The sequence below is a fragment of the Empidonax traillii genome, unplaced genomic scaffold (genome assembly GCF_003031625.1).
Source record: "Empidonax traillii isolate 1590-97213 ecotype Southwest subspecies unplaced genomic scaffold, ASM303162v1 scaffold324:size701061, whole genome shotgun sequence".
Taxonomy (NCBI): Eukaryota; Metazoa; Chordata; class Aves; order Passeriformes; family Tyrannidae; genus Empidonax; species Empidonax traillii.
This window is the reverse complement of record NW_020955517.1, coordinates 679,960-701,061: the sequence shown is the minus strand read 5'-3', so window position 1 is coordinate 701,061 and position 21,102 is coordinate 679,960. Positions and strand designations below refer to the sequence as shown.

At 40.4% G+C, this 21,102-nt stretch overlaps 1 protein-coding gene and 1 long non-coding RNA gene across 2 annotated transcripts in view; one reads left to right on the top strand and one right to left on the bottom strand.

Moving 5' to 3' along the window:
- Positions 1–2,989: 2,989 nt before the first annotated feature.
- Positions 2,990–21,102, bottom strand: part of ADTRP (androgen dependent TFPI regulating protein) — a 29,033-nt gene continuing 10,920 nt past the window's right edge. Inside the window, exons 4-6 of the mRNA XM_027891659.1 lie at positions 13,774–13,889; positions 9,983–10,134; positions 2,990–4,069 (exon numbers count right to left, since the gene is read on the bottom strand). Of these exons, the coding sequence (XP_027747460.1) occupies positions 4,026–4,069; positions 9,983–10,134; positions 13,774–13,889 (312 nt within the window). The 3' untranslated portion in view covers positions 2,990–4,025. The remainder of the gene's footprint in view (positions 4,070–9,982; positions 10,135–13,773; positions 13,890–21,102) is intronic.
- Positions 6,234–19,777, top strand: LOC114061308. The gene is made up of 3 exons (XR_003572087.1): positions 6,234–6,725; positions 10,515–10,699; positions 19,685–19,777. It is a non-coding gene; the product is annotated as an uncharacterized LOC114061308 (long non-coding RNA).

Genomic DNA, 21,102 nt, shown 5'->3' with positions numbered 1-21,102 from the left:
ATGTTCTTGGAGGTCTTTTCCAACCTTAATGATCTTATGATTCAAAGTGTGGTTCTTCCCTTTTTGAGGCACATTTCCACAATTGTCCTTCTCTCTGTCCATATCTAGAAAAGCCTGATGAAAAGAAATGCTTAACCATGGAGCGTCTCTTCTTATATACACGTCCTCATTTCCCACTCGGGCACTGCTGCCTGGGCACAGTGAGCCAGCCCTGCTGTGGATGAGCCATGGGTGCATGTGGCTGTCATGTAACCACAGCCTGTGTGAGCTCTGACTCAGCACTGAGACTGCTCCCAAGGAGGTAATTCTGGTTTTTTGGGGTATAGAATAAAGCATTATTCTCTTATCTATGTGCTGTTCTCCGGGTAGTGAGGGAAATTACCCTCTCAAGCCTAAAGGAACTTGAAGGTTTGTTTAAGGGATTTGAGAACAGTTGATAGAAGGTGGCAGTTGAAACAGCAAGTATTCAGTTTTAAAAATCAGAACTATTATTGGGCCCCATCCTAGAGGTTTAACTCAAACCCTTGCTTTTAAAAGCAACACCAGTGTTTGGAAGCTAAACTGAAGTGTATTGACATCAAACACTTTAGGTATTTGGGTTGCTTTTCAGAAACGTTGAACTCCTTACAGGGTAAGGCCTCTGGAGACTTGAAAAAGGCAAAAAAATCTGCTTTGGAGCTTTTGACCACTTGTTAAAAGCTCTGGCCTATTGGAATTGTATTTGGTTTTTACCTGATTTTTTTTCCAAATGGTTAATTCAAGGACAAACAGGTCTTAGCTGTGAGAAGGAGTTTAGTTCTTTGGTGTTATTTGTATGAATCCACCCAGCCCATAACCTCTTCCTCTGAGGTAAAAGGTTATTAGAGATAATCAGTAAGATTAAATACTAACAAAAAATATTATGAACTCGTACATGAGTTCATAATATGAATGCAATTATTTTTTCCAATATTTAATTAATAACTTGCCTGGGAAGTGGGTCTTAGTTTGGCTCTCATGGTTGATTCTAAGCCTTCTCTTACCCAGACCCCTGAGACTCTGGTTAATTTTGTGGCACAAAATATTTAATTATGTGCTCTGCCAAGTGAATACAAGGTCTCAAAATGAATTTCAGTGTCCCTGGGCAACTATTTTAGACACTTTGGTAGAATGTAAATGCATATTTTCTGCATGCCAGATTCTGGCTACATATCCATCAAAGTAAATCGTCAGTACTTCCACTGAAGGCTTGGAACAATCCTAAATTATGTTATTGAGGTCAGATTGTGACCCTGAAGCTCTGGCAGGGACCCAAACCAAGAAATTTGTGTGGGAAACAGGGGAGGGAATAAAGTAGCACTTGCCTATGCTTTTTGTGGGAGTAAACTGTTACAAAGGTGTGAGTTAAGATGAAAGTTCCTAATGGTGGTGGATATTGCTATCCAGCTGTTTCTGCTGGAGACATCTGTGTGTGTGTGTATGGGATGAGTCCCTGTTTTCTGACGGTGCTCTCTCTCAAATAACAACCAATTTTGCTCTTACCTCCCCTTACTGTTCCCATCCCCCTCACTCCCTCCGAAGTAAAACCACTTAATCTTATAAAACAAAAGTCCAGGGGTAGGTTCTAGTTTAGGTGGGGTTTTTTTTCTCCTCAGGTGAATTTAATCCTTCATTTTCTCTCTCTGCCAAATTCAAGTGGCAGGTCTAAGTAGTATTAGTTAATTGTGGTTGTCATACTGCAGATTGCACCGTGGAAAAAATTAATTGCTGTTTTTTCGCCCAAGGGTTTAAGCAGCAGTCCCTCCGTCTGACTGGGAGAACATCCTTTCCCTCCCCATTGAGACTGCACTGTGGAGCAGCATGAAAGGATTGCTGTACAGCTGCACTGGGTGAGTGGGCGGGCATCTCATTCAGTAATAACATCTAATTTATACAGCCATGAAAATCTACAGCTATAAATAAACAGTTCTGACTGACTGCATACTTACTCAAAATAAAATGATAGAGGGTAATGGACTGGAAAGAGGAATCTGGTATAAATGTCGTAAAGTGCAGATCCTCACTCAGAGCACCTTTTGGAAATCACAGGGAAAATGTTGATCTGTGAGCAATGACACGTGCTTTCCTCCTTTCAGGGCTTCAAGGGCATCTGAGAAAGGAGCAAAACAAACCCAAGATCCCAGCAGTTGTGTTCTGTGGAGAGGCATTCCTGATTGCTTTCCCAAAGTGCACAACTGGAATCCACCTTCTGTCCATACAGGATGTAGCAGAGAGCAGTGCCTCTTCTGGGCCCTTTTCAAAGAAAGAAACAACCTTCCCCTCTGATTCTCCTCAAAGCCCTAGTTTCAAATCCTCCTTAAATGCTCTGTAGTCCAGCAGCAGAGTCACCACTCCAGATCCCAAAGGTACTGTGGTGTGAGCAAGAGCTTAGAGTGAGATCTGCCATTCAGCTCCTCTGGTTGGAAGTGGAAAGACCTATCCATCTGTTCTGGGGCCCAGACACTGTACTGAGTTTCTGACGTTTAAACTGTTTGTACTGGACTATCAGTACAAAATAAAAGAACTTAAAAAAAAAAAGGAAAAAAGAGAGATAAAAGTACACAGCAAACCTGTACTTTCTCTTCTTTCCTAATTCCCTTCATGTTTTTTCTTCTGTCTCTCCAATATATTTCCTTCGACCAGCATCTTCCAGCTGAATTCTTTCCATGTTCTCCTTTAGCTTCAACAGAAAAGGAGGGAGGAATGTATTTGTGTGTGGGGACGTGTAATTGTTTACATTCCCCTTGCAAAGTTAGCTGGAGTGAGTTATCTAGATAAGCTGGGAAATACTGAATGCATGCACGTCTTTCATTGAGTTAACTTAGTTTACAGTCTAGGCCTAGTATGTTAACTTCCCAGATTAGAATTTTTACCAGGTGCTTAGCATATGAGAAGAACAATCTTATGTATACACATTATCTTTTTATTGCTCACAGGCAGCTTACAATGTGTTCCATTTTTACTAAGCTCCATCAGCGTTCGAAAGATGAAAACAACACCCTGGTGAACTGCATGCACACAGTAGCTCTAAGTGAGGGTTTTGGCAGTGAGAATGGAGTTAGACATTTAAGTACTGCAACTAGTTTCAAATCCTCTTTAAATGCAAGAGTAATAACAAAGATTTTTCTTTTTCACATTGACCATTATGGAACACTTATGTACTGTCAGGTTTGCTTGTTTATTGGAGTTTGCAAAGCAGATCTCCAGTGTTTTAGATGTTAACAAAATGTTGAGGCTAATAACAGAAATCAACTATATTGAGGAAGATTAGTAAACATGTGAATGGAGTGTAATTATATGGCAGGCAGCTTTATGTTAAACAGTACTTTAAATTAACGTGCTTTCTGTCAAAGCAATCATACAGTCAGTATAATTAGGTTACTTTTGCTGGGAGATTAACTGAAACCAAGAAAAATGAAGAAAGTGTTGACTTCAGATTTCCAGTTAAAATGAAGGGGAGATATTAAGCATATTAATATTACAGAAAGTTTCTTGTTAGGAGAACTTGGCTTCATGGTGAACTTTCTGAGCAGACATTTCTAATTACAGTCCTTGTTAGCCCAATTTGTTATCTAGCTAGCTTGGAAGTCACAGCACTGTTAAAATTATCTCTCCTCTTAATTTTTTCCAGACTTGACGAAGGGCAATCCAAACAAGAGTTGGCTTGCTTTCACAGGTCTTTCACAGAGTGGTGCCAAGCTCATGAGGGAGTGCATTTAGCAGTGACGAGTTTTAACCATGGACACATCCTCACATACATTGTGCAAGAGATGAGAAATCTGTGTAAACAGATGAACACAATTTTCTTATTCATAGCAGTTTCAGAGTTATCATGTAAGAGGCAAACATTTCATACTTTCCACCAGTTTTCCATATGTCTGATGTCATAATGGCTTCACCAGAAGCTGCAATGCATTGGAGAAAGGATTTATCACAGCTGCATTTATTTTCCTCTACTTCATGGCTTCAGCATGCATGGAGAGACTGTTTGGCTTCAAGAGAAAGATTCACTTGCTTTTCCACTTGTGGTCCAGTATTACTATTGAATCTCCTGTTTGGACACAGAGGAGAAAATATTATTTGGCAGGAGGGGAAAATATACAGGGTGGGGGAAGGCCCATTAGGAGGAGGATATGAACGTGGCCCCAGCCTCCAAACATCCCCAGGGAACCCTACCCATCTGGGAGTGGGAGTAAACTACGAGTGCATGTCTTGGAACAGCTGCTAATGCTAAAGTGCTGCAGAAGTCAAATGAGCCTGGGATGTCCCCAGCAAGTAATGGATTACTTAACTACTGAGGAATGATTTGAAATGTACCATGGGCTGCATCCATTGAGAATAATTGTGCTTTGCCAGTGGGAGAAAGGATCTGCCACCAAACAAACCTAGCTTGGGGTGAGAGTATGTGAAAAACTTTAAAAATAAGGCTTATCTGAAAAGGCAGCAGATTAATAATCCTCTCATGGCTGGTCAGGACAGCACAGGACCTACTGAAATCCCACAGCTTTCTGAAGCAACAGTTGTGCTACTGTGGGGCACCCCATGTGGCAATAATCAAATATATTTGGGTACCTTACCCAACACACTGTCTCAGCCTCTCTTCTTCCCTGATGATGATCATCACTCACATGTAACTCTCTTTTAAATGCTCCTTCCATATACATAGACCTCTGAGGCTCTGAAACACTAATTGCTGCATTTTATTTCTCTCTAGCCTGCATAGTGTTTAGTGATTGACCTGATATGGAACAGAATCTTGGCACTTATTCCTTCCCAAATGATCCTGTATTTTGTACAGACTAAACAGATATTTCTAAGATGGAGGAGGAAAAAAAAATAAACCACAGAAAAAAAATAGCCTCTTAGGACAGGGCCAGCATGTTAACCAGCACCTGTTAATGTCTGGCCTCCACTGACGAAATCATAAGCCCTGGGTTGCCAGAGCTTCCAATCTGGTCTGCCTCCAGTGGATCATCAGATAAGCTTATCACCAAGACCAGGACATGTAACAGATAGTGCAGATTTCGTTTAAACAGCCAGTTGTCTCTACCCGAGGGGTAAACTGCATCTTGGGGGAATGACAAAGATGAAAGATACAAATATGCCATCACAGGTTTGTGGCACAAATAGGAGAATGGATGAGACCAAAGTAAATACTCATAAATGCAAACTCTGGGATTTAAATCCTCTTAAATTTGAGTTCCATTCATTACCAGCAATATAGTGAAGTTACTGATATAAACATTATTTGTTCACTGAAAGGAATAGATAGACCTGGACTCTTTTTTTTTTTTTAAGGCATGATACAACAAATAAAGATATCTTCTGGAAAGGGGTCTCAGTTTAGGAATCTCTTCTGGATACTGCAATAACTCAGGATGTAACTGCTGTCTAGAGTCATAACTACCTGCAATTCATCAGCATTTTAACATGCATGCAAAAACTGTTGTTCATAAGCCTGTACTAGTACATTGGTAACACAACTTCATACCCCACACAGTCGCCCTTTGCATCCCTTTATTTACCATTTGGGATTCTGCAGTCTCAAGGGCTGCTCAGAAGAATAGAGCATCAAGAATTCAATCTTATTATAGTATTGCCTTGCACTGCAGAGATTTATGCAGTGCCACATAGGCTGGATTTCCTAATAGCTGGCTGTGGGGTATTAAGAGAGCTTGGTTTCAAAAGCACATAAATACAAAAATAAAACTCAGAGAAAATAATCAGTTTCTAAATATGTTACATGTTTCTGGAAAGTGCATTTAATGCAAAAGTACTCAAAAAATGAAGTGCAAAACCAGATTAATGAGAAGATGGCTGTCTAACTTTAGTTCAGCCTTAGATAAATATGATGCAGCAATGTCTTCTCAGGACATTCAAGAGCGCATGGAAGATCTGGAGCAGCACATCTGTCTGTGCACTGAGCATGAGAAAGTTACTCCACCGTAAGTTTTCTCTTTTTCTTGAGAACAATGGCTTATTCTTGTTGTGCTGCCTTATCCCTTGCTTTGTAATATCTTTAATTTTGGTTTTGCCCTTGCTGATGCTTCTCAGCCAGCTGCTGGCCAAAGCTTTCCCTTTTGGAATACAGCAAACATCCAGGAGGATCTGTTGAAGCTGCTGTCTGCTCTGACAGTCACCCTCCCTCCTCTCTTTCTGCCTTGTTTCTCTCCCAAAGGACAGTTCCACCACCTGGGGATAAGCATTCCTCTGGACTTTGTAGAGGCCTTGTGGCTGTAAAATCTTGCAAGGGGTTTGCCTGGTACCTCTCAGGAGGCATTTCAATCACTGGTGGAGCAGGTAGTTGTTGCTAGCTATAGCTTCTCTCCACCTACATTTCAAAGTATTGAAATGAAGCAGCTGATGAAGGTTTTTTAGGTGGTTTTTTTTTTTTTTTTCAGATGTGTTGGAAGACAAATGAATCTGCTCCATCTTCAAATGCTGGTTCTAGAGAAGAAATCTCAATTGAAAGGTTGCTCTGTCTGATGTGGAGAACTTAGATCCAAATTTCTCCCAAGGATCTGGTTGTCTCAACAAGAGCACTGAGGGAACACTACTTTGCTTTATTTTTGAAGATTCCAGTTTGACTGGTCAAAGCAATGTGAGATCAGTTGCCCGTGTGATGTTTTCCACCCATCAGGAATGGGAGAAGCTATCACATGGTTGATCTTTGATACTCAGACCCTGCAGCCAAACTGTTGGCTGAGGTAAATTTATGGCAGTAAAAGAATCAGCTCATTGTTTCAAATTATCCTCTTTGGAGTTTCTGTATTGCTCAACATGGTCTTGTACTCTAGAAACTCTGGGATTTAAAACAAAAAGAAGTCATTACTGGTACTATTTTCTGTGCCTCTCAGGCTGTGCAGCTGGGTTGCCTTAGTTACCACCAATCCAACTGTGCAAGGGGAGGGAGAGGCACATGAGAGATAATACATTTTTAAAACCTCCAATACGGTATGAAGCAGTTTGTCTATAAATAATAAAATTAATTTTGGGTCTGTCACCTTTTGGTTGTTCTGAAAAGGAAAAACAAAGTTATATTATTCTACAGCCTGGATTTTCTAGCTGTCAGAAGTGATACTGTATGTTTTTGGTCAAGCACAGGACATAGCTTTAACAGTTACTTGCTTGAAGCTGAAAGCTGCCATCCATAGTCTTTGGAATAAGTTGGAACTAACTAAGTGTGAAAAAGAGTAAATATTTATGTAGCTGGTTTTAGGACATGTAATAGTGACTTGGAGTTATAAAGGAATGGGGAAGAGTCCATAAGAAGCATACTATGCTGTGGGACAAGCTTCATTTGCAGCCTATAGTCTGCCACAGGATGTAAGTCCAGAAGGAAATCAGGCTTGCCACTCTGCTGGAGCTATTTGTTAATTATTTCTTGCACCCTCGAGTAAACACCTCTGGGCACAAACTCAGCAACTGTTCTTCCTTTGAGTGGGAAAGAAGGAAAAAGAAGCAACAGCCCTGGAGTTTTTTCCTTTGTGGAGAATCCTGGTGCCAGCAGCCAGGGCAAGGCGTTCTGCCTGGTCAGATCCCACTGGCATCAGGTCTAATTGCTCGGTGGCTTCAGGGGTTATTGAAGAAGGTGTTTTCAGATGTATCTGTAGGAACCTAGTGGATAGTTGCATTGCTCTGTAACCCAAACTGTGCCTCTGGGGGACTGAGCAGGAAGCAAAAGAGAGATCAAAAGTGCCCTTCTGTGTACTTTTTGGGAAGGGAGAAGGTGGGCAGAGAAGAGAATACAGAAAGATGAAGAGGTCTGTCCTCTACCACCACAGATAGTTTTACTTTATGTGTGTGTGGGGAGGTTGGTTTTTGTTTTGTTTTGTTTTCTGCAGGGTCATTTTAACTGCATCATCTGCCTTATTTTGATGGGAAGGTAAGAGAGGAAAGGGTAGGATGAAAAAAAGTTTATGGAGCCATTTTTTCTGGGGTAACAAATGTATGTTGGAATTGTGTCTTCATTCAGTTTGCAGCTCTTTTTATTCTGGCAGTGCTGAGCCAAAGATTTGTCTCAGTCAGGAACATATTAAGAATCTGGCACATTGTAATTTGGAATAGTTTCCTCATGGCTGTGCTTCAATGCTGATTGGGACCTTGTTATCAACACCAGCTTAAGGAAGTCCTACCCTTCTCTTGAGTGGACACAGCTGGGAAATGAATTGGGAAAAAGACTTTGCACCAACATGGGGAACTGTAGCTCAAGGGAAGTATCTTGCACATGGGTGAAAACACCATGTAATTGTTAAGGCCAGGATTTTATGGCTCCTTCGAAAAATATCAAGTATGCATGGAGAGGCAGACCCACCACACATAAGAGGCCTCCAGGGATCATAAGAGCACACCACGTATCGTTGGAAAATATCAGGTATGCTGTGTTTACTCTGGGGTTGCATTCTTGCTACCACAAATGGGGGTGCTTTTCAGCCTTTCTGTGTGCACAGAAAAGTTGAGTTCTTGCCCCAGTTTATTCAGTCAGCTGTTCAAAATGTGTTTTTGCAGGTAATTTGATTTCTACTTGGTATGACCTTCTGTACAGTTGACTAACACATTGGGAATCAAATTATTTTAATTCTGATTATCTCCAGTGTATGCATCAGGCATACTCTAGGCCTGAAATTACTATACTCTGAGATGGAAAAAAATCAATCTGATACCTATATGTATCAGATATCTCATATAAAGACTCACATCACCCTGTAGTGATGATGTGGTCTTTGATTAGTAATAGTTACTATTTATGTGATACATCTTAAACCAGAGCTAGCGCAGAAAGGCTGCAAATCTCTTTTCATTTACCAGCAATCCTCAATTCCTATCAAGTTTATGCAGAATAGAATGCAGCCAGAATTTCCAAATGTTGACATGCAGACCAAGCATCTTATTTGCAAAGGTATCAAGCGGTGAAGTTGGTTATTCAGCACATTTGAAAGTCAATCTGCTGCTTTTAGGTAGCTGAGTATGGATGGTGAGAGACTAGCTACAGACACTCTACTTTGGCTTGACAGGCATGTGAGACTTTGCAAAATGGATCAGGCATCAAATGTTCCCTGAGAACAGAGGGAGGTTGTCTTATTTATTTTCAGAGGTGTTTTTGCAGTGTTTTTTCTTTCATCAGAAAGCCAGTTTAAGAAATTGCAAATGTTCACACATTTGTCCTAAATAAAATACACACATTTTCCTGACAGAAACACTTTCATCCTCAAAAACTTAATCTTGAATGAAAAAGGAAAGAGGAAACCAAAACAGATAATGATATAACAATGTTATAACAATAACAACAGTAACAAACCAATAATGATAATATTCAATGCCAAACCCCCAAAGGTGTTTCCTCAGTTCTTTCTTCCCTCCAACTGTTGAGTGTGTCCTCCTAAACGAATTTTTTCCCAACTACCCACTTGTTCAAGGAAGCTTTCTTTTTCCTTAAATCACTACCAGTTATACCACTACCAAAGCAGAAGGGGGAAATTCTCAAGAGTTTGTAAAACTTCCTGAAGGTCTGTTTTACTCATGGAGCTGCTGCTATGAATCTTTTGCTTGGATACAGTAATGCATTTCTATAAATTATCAGGAAACAGTGCTATTCCCCAGTCTGATAAACACCATGTGATGCAGGTGTAAGAGTTTTAGCGTGGTAGACATGGCTTCTCTGGACCCTTTTTTGAGTAGGAGTTCAAAAACAGTGATTATGTTTGTAAGAGGTGCTTCTTTAGCCCCATTTGAGAAAGCTGGCCTGGCCTTTTGTCTGGTAGATTTGGGATTCTTGCTCTGATTTGTTCTTCCTTTGTTAGTAAGTGGGCAGGACCTGGCAATCGCCATCAGACATCCAAATGCCATCACCCCTCCCCAGGGTACTAGGGCCCCCTTCCTCTCCCTGCACGCATAGGCAATCACAGCAATTCATTTTAGGTTTGTTTTCACATGGATAGAAGTAATAAACAAAACTTGGACTGACCCCATATCATACGGTTGAGGAACTCTCCAAAGTTGTAGAAAGAGACGATGACAGCAAGGCTACCGGCAAAAAAGGCTGCTAGTCCAGGTGGGCTGAATAAAGCAAAGAGAGGATATACCCACTCTCCTGTTACAGAATAAATCCACAGGACCCTAGGCAAGGAAGAAGAGAAATTACCTTTGGTTAGGACCATTCAGTTAGAAGAACCACTTCACAATTTCTAAGTCCTAAAAGGCCAAGCTATCAAAAGAATCTTGATACTGAGAAAATGAGCTCAGCTGTCGATACATCTCCTCAGCACTTGGGCTATTTGCTGTGAAGCACACTTAAGCTGCTGATAAATTAGATGGGTTTCAGTGGAGGTTGAAATGAACAAAATGTTCTGCTGTCACCCTGGTGGCATTGGCTATTAACAGCAGTAAAATAACATTAAAACAGCAAAATGCTCCTGAACAGGGATGTGCACTTGTATATGCTAAGTGAGGCTTATTCAAATAAGCTCTCACATGTGTTTGCTCTCTAGTTACAACAGCTTTTCAGCCCCTGTCCGGATCTCGAGGGTCTGTGGAGACACAGTGCTGTTTCTCCCTGTCTCAGTCCTGCTGCTGTTGACCACTGTTTTGAGGAGTGGAAAGAAGTTTTCAGGAGGCAAGAGGGCAAGGGCAATTCTCCAGCATCTTTTCTCTTGGCCCAAGAGGAGGAAGAGAGGAGGAATGTGTAGGTAGGCAACAGATGTAGCTGCTTCACTCCTTTTTGCCAGAACTGTTTGTAAAACATAGTTTGGAAACAAAGGAAAAGGAAGAAGATTAATATGCCTGCTTTATAGGGTTTATTTTCTTCTACTTAGGCCTTCTCTTTCTGCCTTTTTCTTCTCTCAGAAAACATGTTGTAGTGCCTGTCAGTTCATTGATATTATTCTCATTGTTTATGGCTCACAAGAGTGGTTGGTAGAAAACACCCAAACTTAAGAATATAAAAGTGGTCTTTATATAATAAATATAGGAAAAAATACAATTTTTGTGACTAAAATTATTTATATTTGTATTGAATATGTAAAGAATAGGGAAGAAATAGGGCTGTTGTAAGACTGTGCCATTCTAACAATGGGCAGCACTTCCCTAAAACAAACCTTTGAGTCCAAAAGGTGCTAAAAGGTTTAATTCTTGATTAAAAAACCCCCACACATAAGGTGAATACCATACTTTCCACCATCAGTACTAACATGGGAATGCAATACCACTCTTTCTGATGGCAACCAGCCTGCTACCTTACGCTGAGCATCGCTCCTCAAAGAGAAATGACAAAAAAGGTGGATTTTTACCTTGCCTGTAAATTGAGATTTACTAATCCTCATCAAAGGGATAGAGTGGAGAAATGGAAGGGATTGGTAGTAGAGCTGTCAGGACTGAGCACAGAAATGTTTAAATATAGAGACTCATTTTTATGATTTAAAGTTCTTTCATCAAACAAACAGGGCTGTGAAACACGTAAGTAATTAAAGAAATGAAAGTCCTCAGAAAAGGCCACTGAGAGGCTGAGCAGAAATACTGAAGACCAGGTGCTAACTGGAGCCTGTGCAAATGTCAGCATGTGTTCTTCACTACACAGGACTACTCTTTCCGTATTGTGTCTCAAACTGTAAAACAGAGAGTGAAAACTGCCTTTATTTTATATAATGAGAAGCTAGATTATCTGGATGCAATTTGGCCAGCTGGTGTGTCTCATATGAAGCACTCCAACCTGTGCTCTCAAACGCAAATAAATGACTATGCAGGGTGTTCAAAACTACAGTGAAACCCTGCTCAGAGGCAGGTGCCTGGTGCAAGCCATCACCAGTGCTCAGTGTCCCTGCTACCTTGCAGAGACCAGCTCTCAGCCCATCAACACTGCAGCGATGACAGTGACAGTTCAAGGAGAGGCTTTTAGGAAGGACTCTGTTGCTTGTGAAACATACAGTGCCTCAATGGGGCTATTAAATTACCAGGTTGCAGCACCAACAGTAAAATATGTACCTGTGTTAAGATTCCAGTGCACAGGCCTGAAATTCTTTCTGTTAGTTGAAAGATGTTGTCTGTGGTTGCGGGGAATCAAGTAGAGGAGGCCAGAAGAAAGCAGACGGGAGGTTCCTTGCTGACTTGGGAGCAGTATTGAAATCCTAATATTTTTATCCAGTCATCAGGGCCCTGGGACACAGGGGCCAAGCATTCTAAGTACCACCTTCCACTCGGGACCCTGGCAGCACCATGTAGCACCAACACACGGAAGATACTGGGAGGCCTCAGTTGTGTTGATGTTTGTGTTGATCCTCATCCTTTGGTGTGAATTCAGATCCTGATATGAGCTGTGTCTCCTCAAGGGTGAAATTACTCAGGTGATAGGAAATAGAGGGGAAGGCATGGCACACATGGCTGCACTAGTTGCTAGAAGAGCAGTCTGGTCTCAAAGACAGCAAAACTCAAATGTCAGAAGACAAGCAAAACAAAGCTGGTGTTAAGCAACTGGGTAAATGAGAACATAGAAAAGGAATTTAGGAAGCCGTGGCTGTAATCCTATTAGGCTCTGGGCTGGATTAGGATAAATGGCTCCTAATTTGCTTATGTAAGGTAACAGTGAAGTCCCCTGGTTCCACAGTCTCTCTTCTACAGACTCTGATGGGTTTCAAGTCACAGGTGTGACTTTCGTCTGTGCAGTTCATTTTCTATTCTAAATTTTCATTCAGTGGGCTGAAAGTAGTCTCCAGCTGATAGTGAGAACTGGTAGGTAGGAATGGGAAGGATGGGTTCCCTCACAGTCCCAGTGACTTCTCAGAAATCTTTGCATGAGGACAGGTCCCTTCCCTGCTGACCTGTATCCTCTTATTGTTATACAAGTTGTTCTGTATCCCCTACCCTAAGGCCCGGATGTTTCCTCAGCTCTGGAAAGTGATATCACAGCATATCTGAAAATCATACAGACCCCTTCCTGAGCAGAGTCCCAACATAAGGCATCCTCAGAGTGTTTTGAAGAGTTGGCAGCTGACCATAGTATATGGAGTGGCAGTGCCTACAGACCCTGGTGCTGCAACAAGCAGGAGCAGATGCAAACCCAGCTCTAAGGGTGCTTGACACACCCACGCAGGAGGTACACAGCTGGCTATGGGCTGGAGTGGGCATGCTGATTAGAGAAGTTTATTCTCTCAAGATCGTTGTCCAGCAGGTTGGGGATCAGCTGTGGTACATTGTTGGAAATGTAGGTGGTGTCCATGGGTAGAGTGGGAGGTGCTAGTGGGGCAGACGCCTCCTTGGTACCCAACTCATCTGGCTCTCAGTATCATTTTCTGTCTCAAGTTTATAAACCTGGCTGTGTGTCCCTGCCAAATACCAAATCCAGTTTTACTCCTCTCCTGCTTCCATGACCTCCAGACCTTTTGAGATCTGGTGTTTTTGTAGTGAGTAAGAGAGTGAGTGGAGGTAAATTTGATGGTACGATTGAAATAAAAATTCCAGCCCAGCTGAAATAACTCATAATACTTGGAGTTTATGGCAATTCAGTTGTTTTTCTGTAAGAGGCCTTAGAAGAGCAGGAGATACTATGTCAGGTCTCAGTATCTGTATTGTGTTTGAAGAAACCTGCTCTACCTACACCTGGAAATAGTTTCCATGGGTCTCAGCTGAAGTTTAAATGATTTCTCCACAGAACAGACTGTTGTCTTCCATGTACCTGAGCGAGAACTTCTATCTAAGTACAGCAAATGGCCTTGTTTTACAAAGTAAACCACTTGAGGAAAATGTTTTAAAATACATAATTCTTACCAACTGATATACAGAAAAGCGACAAATCCCAGTAGAATCAATCCCTTCCTCTTTGCTGGGTATCGGTGTGGCAAGGCAAGGATTTCCAGGAGAGCGAATGGCAATACAGCCGTGTGCTGAGGAAAAAAGAGAGTCTGTCACTAACCCATTGCAGTGCCTCACCTTCAGTTATTGCTGATCCCAAAACTCAAGCACCTGCCCATAAGCAAAGGATTATTTAACAATACTGTGTATAATTGTATACAAATGCACATACTTGGTTTTTTTCATAGTGAAGAAGTACCCCTACAGCATTGAGCACAAAAATTTTCTTGTTAATATGATGTCAAAGGTAACGTAATTAGGTTTGCCTGTAGCATGATCTGTGTTACTTCATAATAGGTGATCTCTCCTTTTGCATTTTGCAATGCAATAATTTTTTCTCAATTCCCACTAGAGTAAAAAATTATTGAACTCCATTGTAATGTGCACCTGAAGATGTAAAAAGTCTGCTCCTTGAACTCGTTAAGCAATTGTTGAATTGCCTTCTTGTTCTCTTCAAGTCATTATTGTATTTTATATATTGTCATTTATTACTTATTCCAGTGCAATTGCAGTGTGTTGTGCTTCTCTTTGTAAACTGAAAAATGGGGTGGTAAACATACAGAGGATTTCAGTTAGCTGTGATTGAAGATGATGAAGGAACTTCATACAAGCTTATTCAAGAGTTAGAAAGGAGTCAGCTTGCTGGAGAAGCGTGTTTTTCTTCTTTCTCTCTCTCTTTTTTTTTTTTGTTGGTCAAAGTTTGTATTGTATTAAGTAGATTGAGTTTCAAGGACTTTCATGATAACTGTCTGAGCACGGAGGATTTTCAGCACTGTGCAGACACTTTGGTGGCACTGACTGTTTTGTGGTGAGGAGCTGCCTCCAAGAGGAGGGGGGGATGTTGGAAGAACAGCAAAAAGCCTCCTGGGCTCAGATGTTGAATGGACAATGTAGGGGCTCTTGGGATGCTAATGCCTTAACTCTTTGACTGATTTGTACCAATTTCAGAAAATAATTTGTTTTCGTGAAATTTCTCTACTGGAAGTTTGGTAATACTCCTGTGCAAGCAAAAAACTTCGAGTTGCAATACCTAGAAGAGATGTCTTAAATAATGATGAGGAACAACACAGCAAAAACAGTCAATGAGATGAAACAGGAGAAAACTACAGCAACAGCTGTAGCTGACTAGGTGGTTAAATTCCTATTAATTAAGGAGATATTTTCATGGGTAGACAGGGGGAGGTATGGGAGGAGGCAACAGAGAAAGATAGATTTTTAAGCAGAAAACCCACGAACATAAGGATTTCTTTAGTATTTTTCCCTAAAGGCACAACCTGCTGGATGTATGGTATGAAGTTTCCTCTTGTCCCAAAGAAATGGTTCTAACACTTTCAATATATGTATCTGTTAGAGACTGTGCTGAGTATATGACATGATAGTATGGTGTCAAAGTTTAAATGCTGTATATTTATAGTATAAGTTGTCACAAATACACATTAAATTCTTTAAATGCACATAGAGCTATATATAGCATGCATGAAAACAGTCTTTACCTATTTGTTTAAGACACAGACATTTATTTTTGTCTGCTGCTACCAGGTATCAACTCCCTGGAAGCTGCATGTCCTCCTTCAGCCCTCTCAGCACCCTCGGGAGCTGCTATTCATACCTGGCTGTCCTACTATCAAAATAACACTTTCACCTTCATTATAATTTTTCAGAGAAAAGAGATAGAAAAGATTTATTTGATGATCCAGTTTCTCTCACTCACTGGCATTGGGATTTCCTTCTATTCTATTTCACAAAGCTATTCTTCAGCTCTACAACCCTCTTAGTTGATCACATAGGTCAAGTGATTCCTGAATTCATTTATCATTTTTTTCCTTTGTGGATATAAAGCATTTTTCTTTTTGTTCACAATTCCTTCTCATGTACACGTACACCCCAGGCCAGTAACCATGTGGGAAATTCTTCTCTTGCATTTCTGCTGTCCCAGAGTCCACTGGTGGTTTTATGTATTTCCTCCAAGCCAAATTTGTCCTTTAACAGTAAAATCGCAGAGGAATTTCTGTCGAATGTCCGAGCATGTTTATGACAGCAGATTTGTATTTGTACAGCAGACACCAGAGGAACGTGAGGATGGCTACAGGGTGCAAAGCCTGCCCTTTGCCTACGACACACAGTTGGATTTCCACACGATTTCCCTCCCACAGCAGAGAGACGTTGACTTTGGCAACATCATTAGTGATAGACCATATATCATGGTTAATCATATCTGTTGAAAGGCTTTAAAGGCTTCTCATATCCTTCTCAATAAAAAAAAAAAAAAAAGTATTTTCTCATTCAAGTTATTTTTAACCATAGGTCTCTAGTGCATAGTCATTAAATGCATTTTCAACCCTATTTAGCTGAGTTTCATATCCTTAAACTGACTGCACTCAGTGCAGTGTTTGTATGGGGCCAAATTAAAATATACAATTTTGTCTCTTCCTTTAAAGAAAACTTAATAATTAAGCTCAGATTGACATAGATCAAAATATTGGCAAAAATTGCTGGAAACAGTGACTCATTTTTTATTTCAATTAACAGTTTCTCAGTTTCACATATAAACAGTGAAACTGTCAAAAATAATTACCACAGAGGGAGAAAAAAACCTATTTCACTCCAAAGTAAGGAAAACAAGCTAAAACAATAACTGTGTGTACTGATCAGGCTATCAATGAACCAAAGTGAATCAGAGAGCTTTTTTTGACTCTTGGCAGGAATCCCGTTAGTACTTATTTTTAATTTTTTTGAAATATTAATGTATTTACTTGTCTAACAACCTCTGTTTGCTGAGGAAAGCTTTCAGCTTACAAATTTTGCAAGAGCAGAAGTATTTTTAAAACTGGGGGTTTTTTATATATTTCTATAATGAAGAGATAAAAGTTATGGGACTTTCAAAATTATCAGAGGTATTTGGTTCACTAATCACACTTTTAATCTGAATTCTGCTTCCAAACATTCAATTTTAAAATCTTTTGTGTCTCTTTTTGGCAGTTATTATGATTTTTAACTTGTATTTGGGTTCTTTGCTTCTTCCCTTACAAACTCAGGTTAATATGAACTAGTTAAAAAATGGCAAATTTCTTTTTGTTGCTCATAAACTCTGGTATGTGAATACAGCAGGAACAAAGTTTCTTAAACATATGTTGAACTTTATCTGAAACATTGGCACGTTAACTCATCTCCTGCAGAGAAGAACATTCTTCTCCTTATTTACTTTTTGTTTCCTACCCTGTGTTGTATGTTTCCCAGGACACGTTTCAGGTTCATGAGTTTAAACTGAGATGAATAGTCCTCTCGGAATATTTTTTCCACTGTTTGGTAAGTCCGTATGGATTTTTCACTTCCCATGTTTTTGAGTAATTTGTGTGTTTATTTAATGCTATATCCTCGTTTTGCCGTTGAGAATACGAATAAAAGCAAGTTTCCTGGGGTTGAGAAGACAGGGTTGGGTAGAGTTTGTGTTCAGCTGCAGGCTCCAGCCTAGGCTGAGTTTTGAGCCCGTGAATAATCTCCCCAGAGCTGCTGAGATCACTCATATGCCTAACGCGTGTGTTGCAGTTGACTTGGTTTGACCTTGTTTGACTCCAGAGTGAAGGAAATGATGCCTCGGTTGACCATAGCTGTTTGTTTCTAATTTGTCTGCATTTACATACCCTCCATGTCTGCTTTCCATTAACATGTGAGACTTTAGGGAGGGATTTCTTCACAAACAGTTACCCCTGGCCAAACTAAACTCCACTGGGCACAGTTGGAGACCGTCAAGCGCTTTTGAAAAACTGCCCGTGTTTCTCCTTTCAGACAAATTCCCCACAGGGCTTGTGTGCTGACAACCACTCGTGGCCAATACTCATGCTTCTATCTTCTCTGTCGGTATGTTGCTGCAAAGAAAAAGCAAAAACCCCGCTTTGGTGCTGCCTTATGAGGCTTGTAAGCCTGTGTTCATTGGTTGACCCTTGAGGTGTTTACTCAGATATTCAGCTCTTTGTTGGGAAATGTCTATGGAAATTTCCTTCAGTCGGATGCTTTCATAAACACAGCCTGTGTTATCTGAGCATAATAAAACTAAATGGCTTCCTGTCACCATGACCTCTGTTTAGTTTAATACTCATAATTTTCTGAATCTCTTTATGCTCTCTCCTTTTTTGGCCTAATTTTGAAACAAATCCCTTCTTTTGACTTACTTTGTTATTATTTTGCCTTCATTCAAATGCTTCCTTCAAAATTTTCTTTTCCAATATATCCTTATACATTTTTCTTCCTCTCTTAACCTCTCTTTAATTTTCAGAGTGGAAATGGCTTAAGCATTATTGTTCATTTTATTTCTTTAACTAGTACATTGCCATGTTTAGTTAAAGAAATAATTCTCTCTTAGAGTTACTACGTCTTTTATCTTCTCATCCATCAGTGCATTTTCAGGGAAACACAGATTTATTTTATGGATAGAGCGGAAGGCACAGGGAGTCCTGTTACTGAGCAGGTGTGGTGGCAGATTAGCCAGGAAGCTGTTGCTCAATTTAATTCCAGCAGCACTCCTCTCTGAACCATCAGCTACTCTGTTTCTGCCCCTTCCAGGTCGATTCATGCTCATCTGAAAAGCCACATGATTTAATTTTTTTTCTTAGACATGTAGGTAGTTTCGCATCCTTTTTGTGAAAAATGGATGAAACATCAGACCAATAGTATGATCAAAGGTAAAAGAGTTTCAGAGACAGAGTTTCTTTCCTGCATGCATGCATTTTTGGGAATAAGGCCCTGGCTGAATATCCTATTGCTTACTAGCAAATGTTTCATCTAAATGTCAATGCCAGAATTTTAATTGTGTTTCACCCTGACATTAGATATGCAGTCTAAGAAACTGATGTTGTATTGCAGCTGGAGGCTGACATAAGACTAAAGTGACACATCCTTTGCTGTGGAATATTTGTCTCCAGCTGTTCCTTTGCAGGGTGGGTTACAGAGGCTGCACCTGTGCATGCTGGGGTAGCAGCAGCCCGGGAGGATTCCCTGCCATAACATTTGTCTGTGAAACACATACTTTCTCCCTGAGGAAATGGGCTTATGTCAACAAAAATGGGAACTTCAAAAAAAAAAAAAATCTATGTAGTGCTTGGAAAAGCTAAGCATCTTTGCTCTTAAATGTGTGGGGTGATTAATTTTGTGTGCCATATCCCTCACACACACATTCTTCTTTGCCAAAAGCTGAATGTGGTTGGAAGCCTATGAATGTCCATAGCTGCCAGACAGCTTAAAATCGAGATACTGTGAAATGCAAGCAAATGGAAATGTTTCTCTCTTGTATAAATATGCAAGAATTATTAAGCATTAAATACCACTTGCAAAGAGAATCATTTAAGATTTTCAAATATGAACCTGAGATTGTTCTTGAGTACACACCTGGATAGTGGTCCAGTTAGAGTGGCCTGAACAAGTGGGTTTTGCTTTACAAACTTGTTTTGCACCCCCTTTTTTGGTTAGTGATGCAGCAGCTTCCTAAAATTGCTGTGGTAAGATATAATCCTTCCCACAGATAAACTCACAGGAGAGTAAGAGTAATTTATATTCATAGAAGTTATTATTTTCCAGATGGAAGTAAACCACACTGATCCAAAATACCGTTTCTGTTGATGTAGCTGTGTACACACTGGGGAAGGTAAGGCTTAGCTATTTAGGCAGAACGCAAGCAGCTTGTATATATCAAAAAGTTCCAAGATGAGAGGGAACATTGTTAGTATTGCTGGTACTCTTACTGTCAGGGCACCAGTGGCTTGCTTCAGTGAAGGAAAATTGTATGCACACAGCTTGTTCTCTCACTCCCTTGCATTTTCTTTTATACACTGAGATACAGCTTAGCTACATCACGGCAAGGTGCAAAGGAGCTCCACAGGCTCAGGCCACGCAGGCTCTGCTGTCATCTTTGCTGAAAGTCTACCAGGTAAGACATGTTTCTTCTGTGCCTCCATTTACCATCCCTCCTTTTCTGTTCTCAACTTTTTAGCTTACAAAGTCTTCTGAACATGCACTATTCACAACAATGCGCCAGTAAAGTGCCCGGGACACTAAAATGCTGATTTCTGTAAAGGTGAGAGGGTAACACGGCCAAAGAGCAAATTAGGAAAAAAGATGGCTGAACTAAACTTAGCTGCAGCCTGAAAATAGAGAAAATTTTGGTTTTTACAAGAACTGTGCCCTATAGACTCAAAGTATAAACTTTTTTTTTTTAATAAAAAGGTAATTCTACCACTAATATTTTTTGTGAACACATCTGGTCGAGGTTGATGTGTATTTTTTGCTATAGATTAAAATGTCTTTGAGTTACGTCTTCTGAACCACCATCATCCCCCTTTGTTTAGCGTTCGGTTCTGTCAGATCCTTCAAAATGTAGCATTCCCCAATACTGCCATGAAGTTAAATAATACATGCATGTGGTCTAATACAAGCTGTCTCCAGCAGTTAGTCGCCTTCTGGAGGGTATCCAGATGTTGCTTGGAAAGAGATGACTGGGAAAGAAATAAACAAATTCACTTGAGAAATTGGCCAGCATATCTTTTGTCTCAGCCATCTTCCACTTCAAAAGTCTTGTTCAAGTAAAATAATTGTGCTTGAGACATAAGCAGGGTAGGGTTTTTTTCATCCAAGAAGCTCAAAGTTTTGTATAAAGATTGTAAAACATAATTATTACAGGTAAACAGGAGTGGAAACTGAGGCTCAGCCTTTGGATTAAACTCAGTAGAAAAGCAAAGAGAGAAACCCAGATAGTCTGGAATATTTGGCCTCCTTCAAATATTAGCAAAATTCCTTTCTCCATTGGCCATCCTTTCTGCAAAACAGAGGACATTTCTGCTCAGACTGCAAAAACATGCCCAAAGTGTAGTGCTCTCTCCACAGCTCTAGGCTACCTGGTGGGAAACAACACTTTCCCACTGTAAGACCAGTCCATGTGAGGGAAAAAAATAGCCAGTTCATTTTTGCAAGGAAGGTGCTGCAGCATCACCACAAGCAGCTCAGTATTCCTGAAGTGATTTTGTGTGGTTATCCTACAGTTGCATAACAACATATGCCTTCTCTATTTACAATATTAAAATAGACCAAGATTTAAAAAAAAAAGTACTCCCACTGCAAATTATATGGCACTGACACTTACTTCTGATACACCAGTGTCTTTTTCGACCAAAGTCAGCTACATGCTGCCTCAATCTGCCACGAAATGTCTGGAATCTCAGAGCCATAATGTATAGCAACGTGCAAGGAAATGAACAG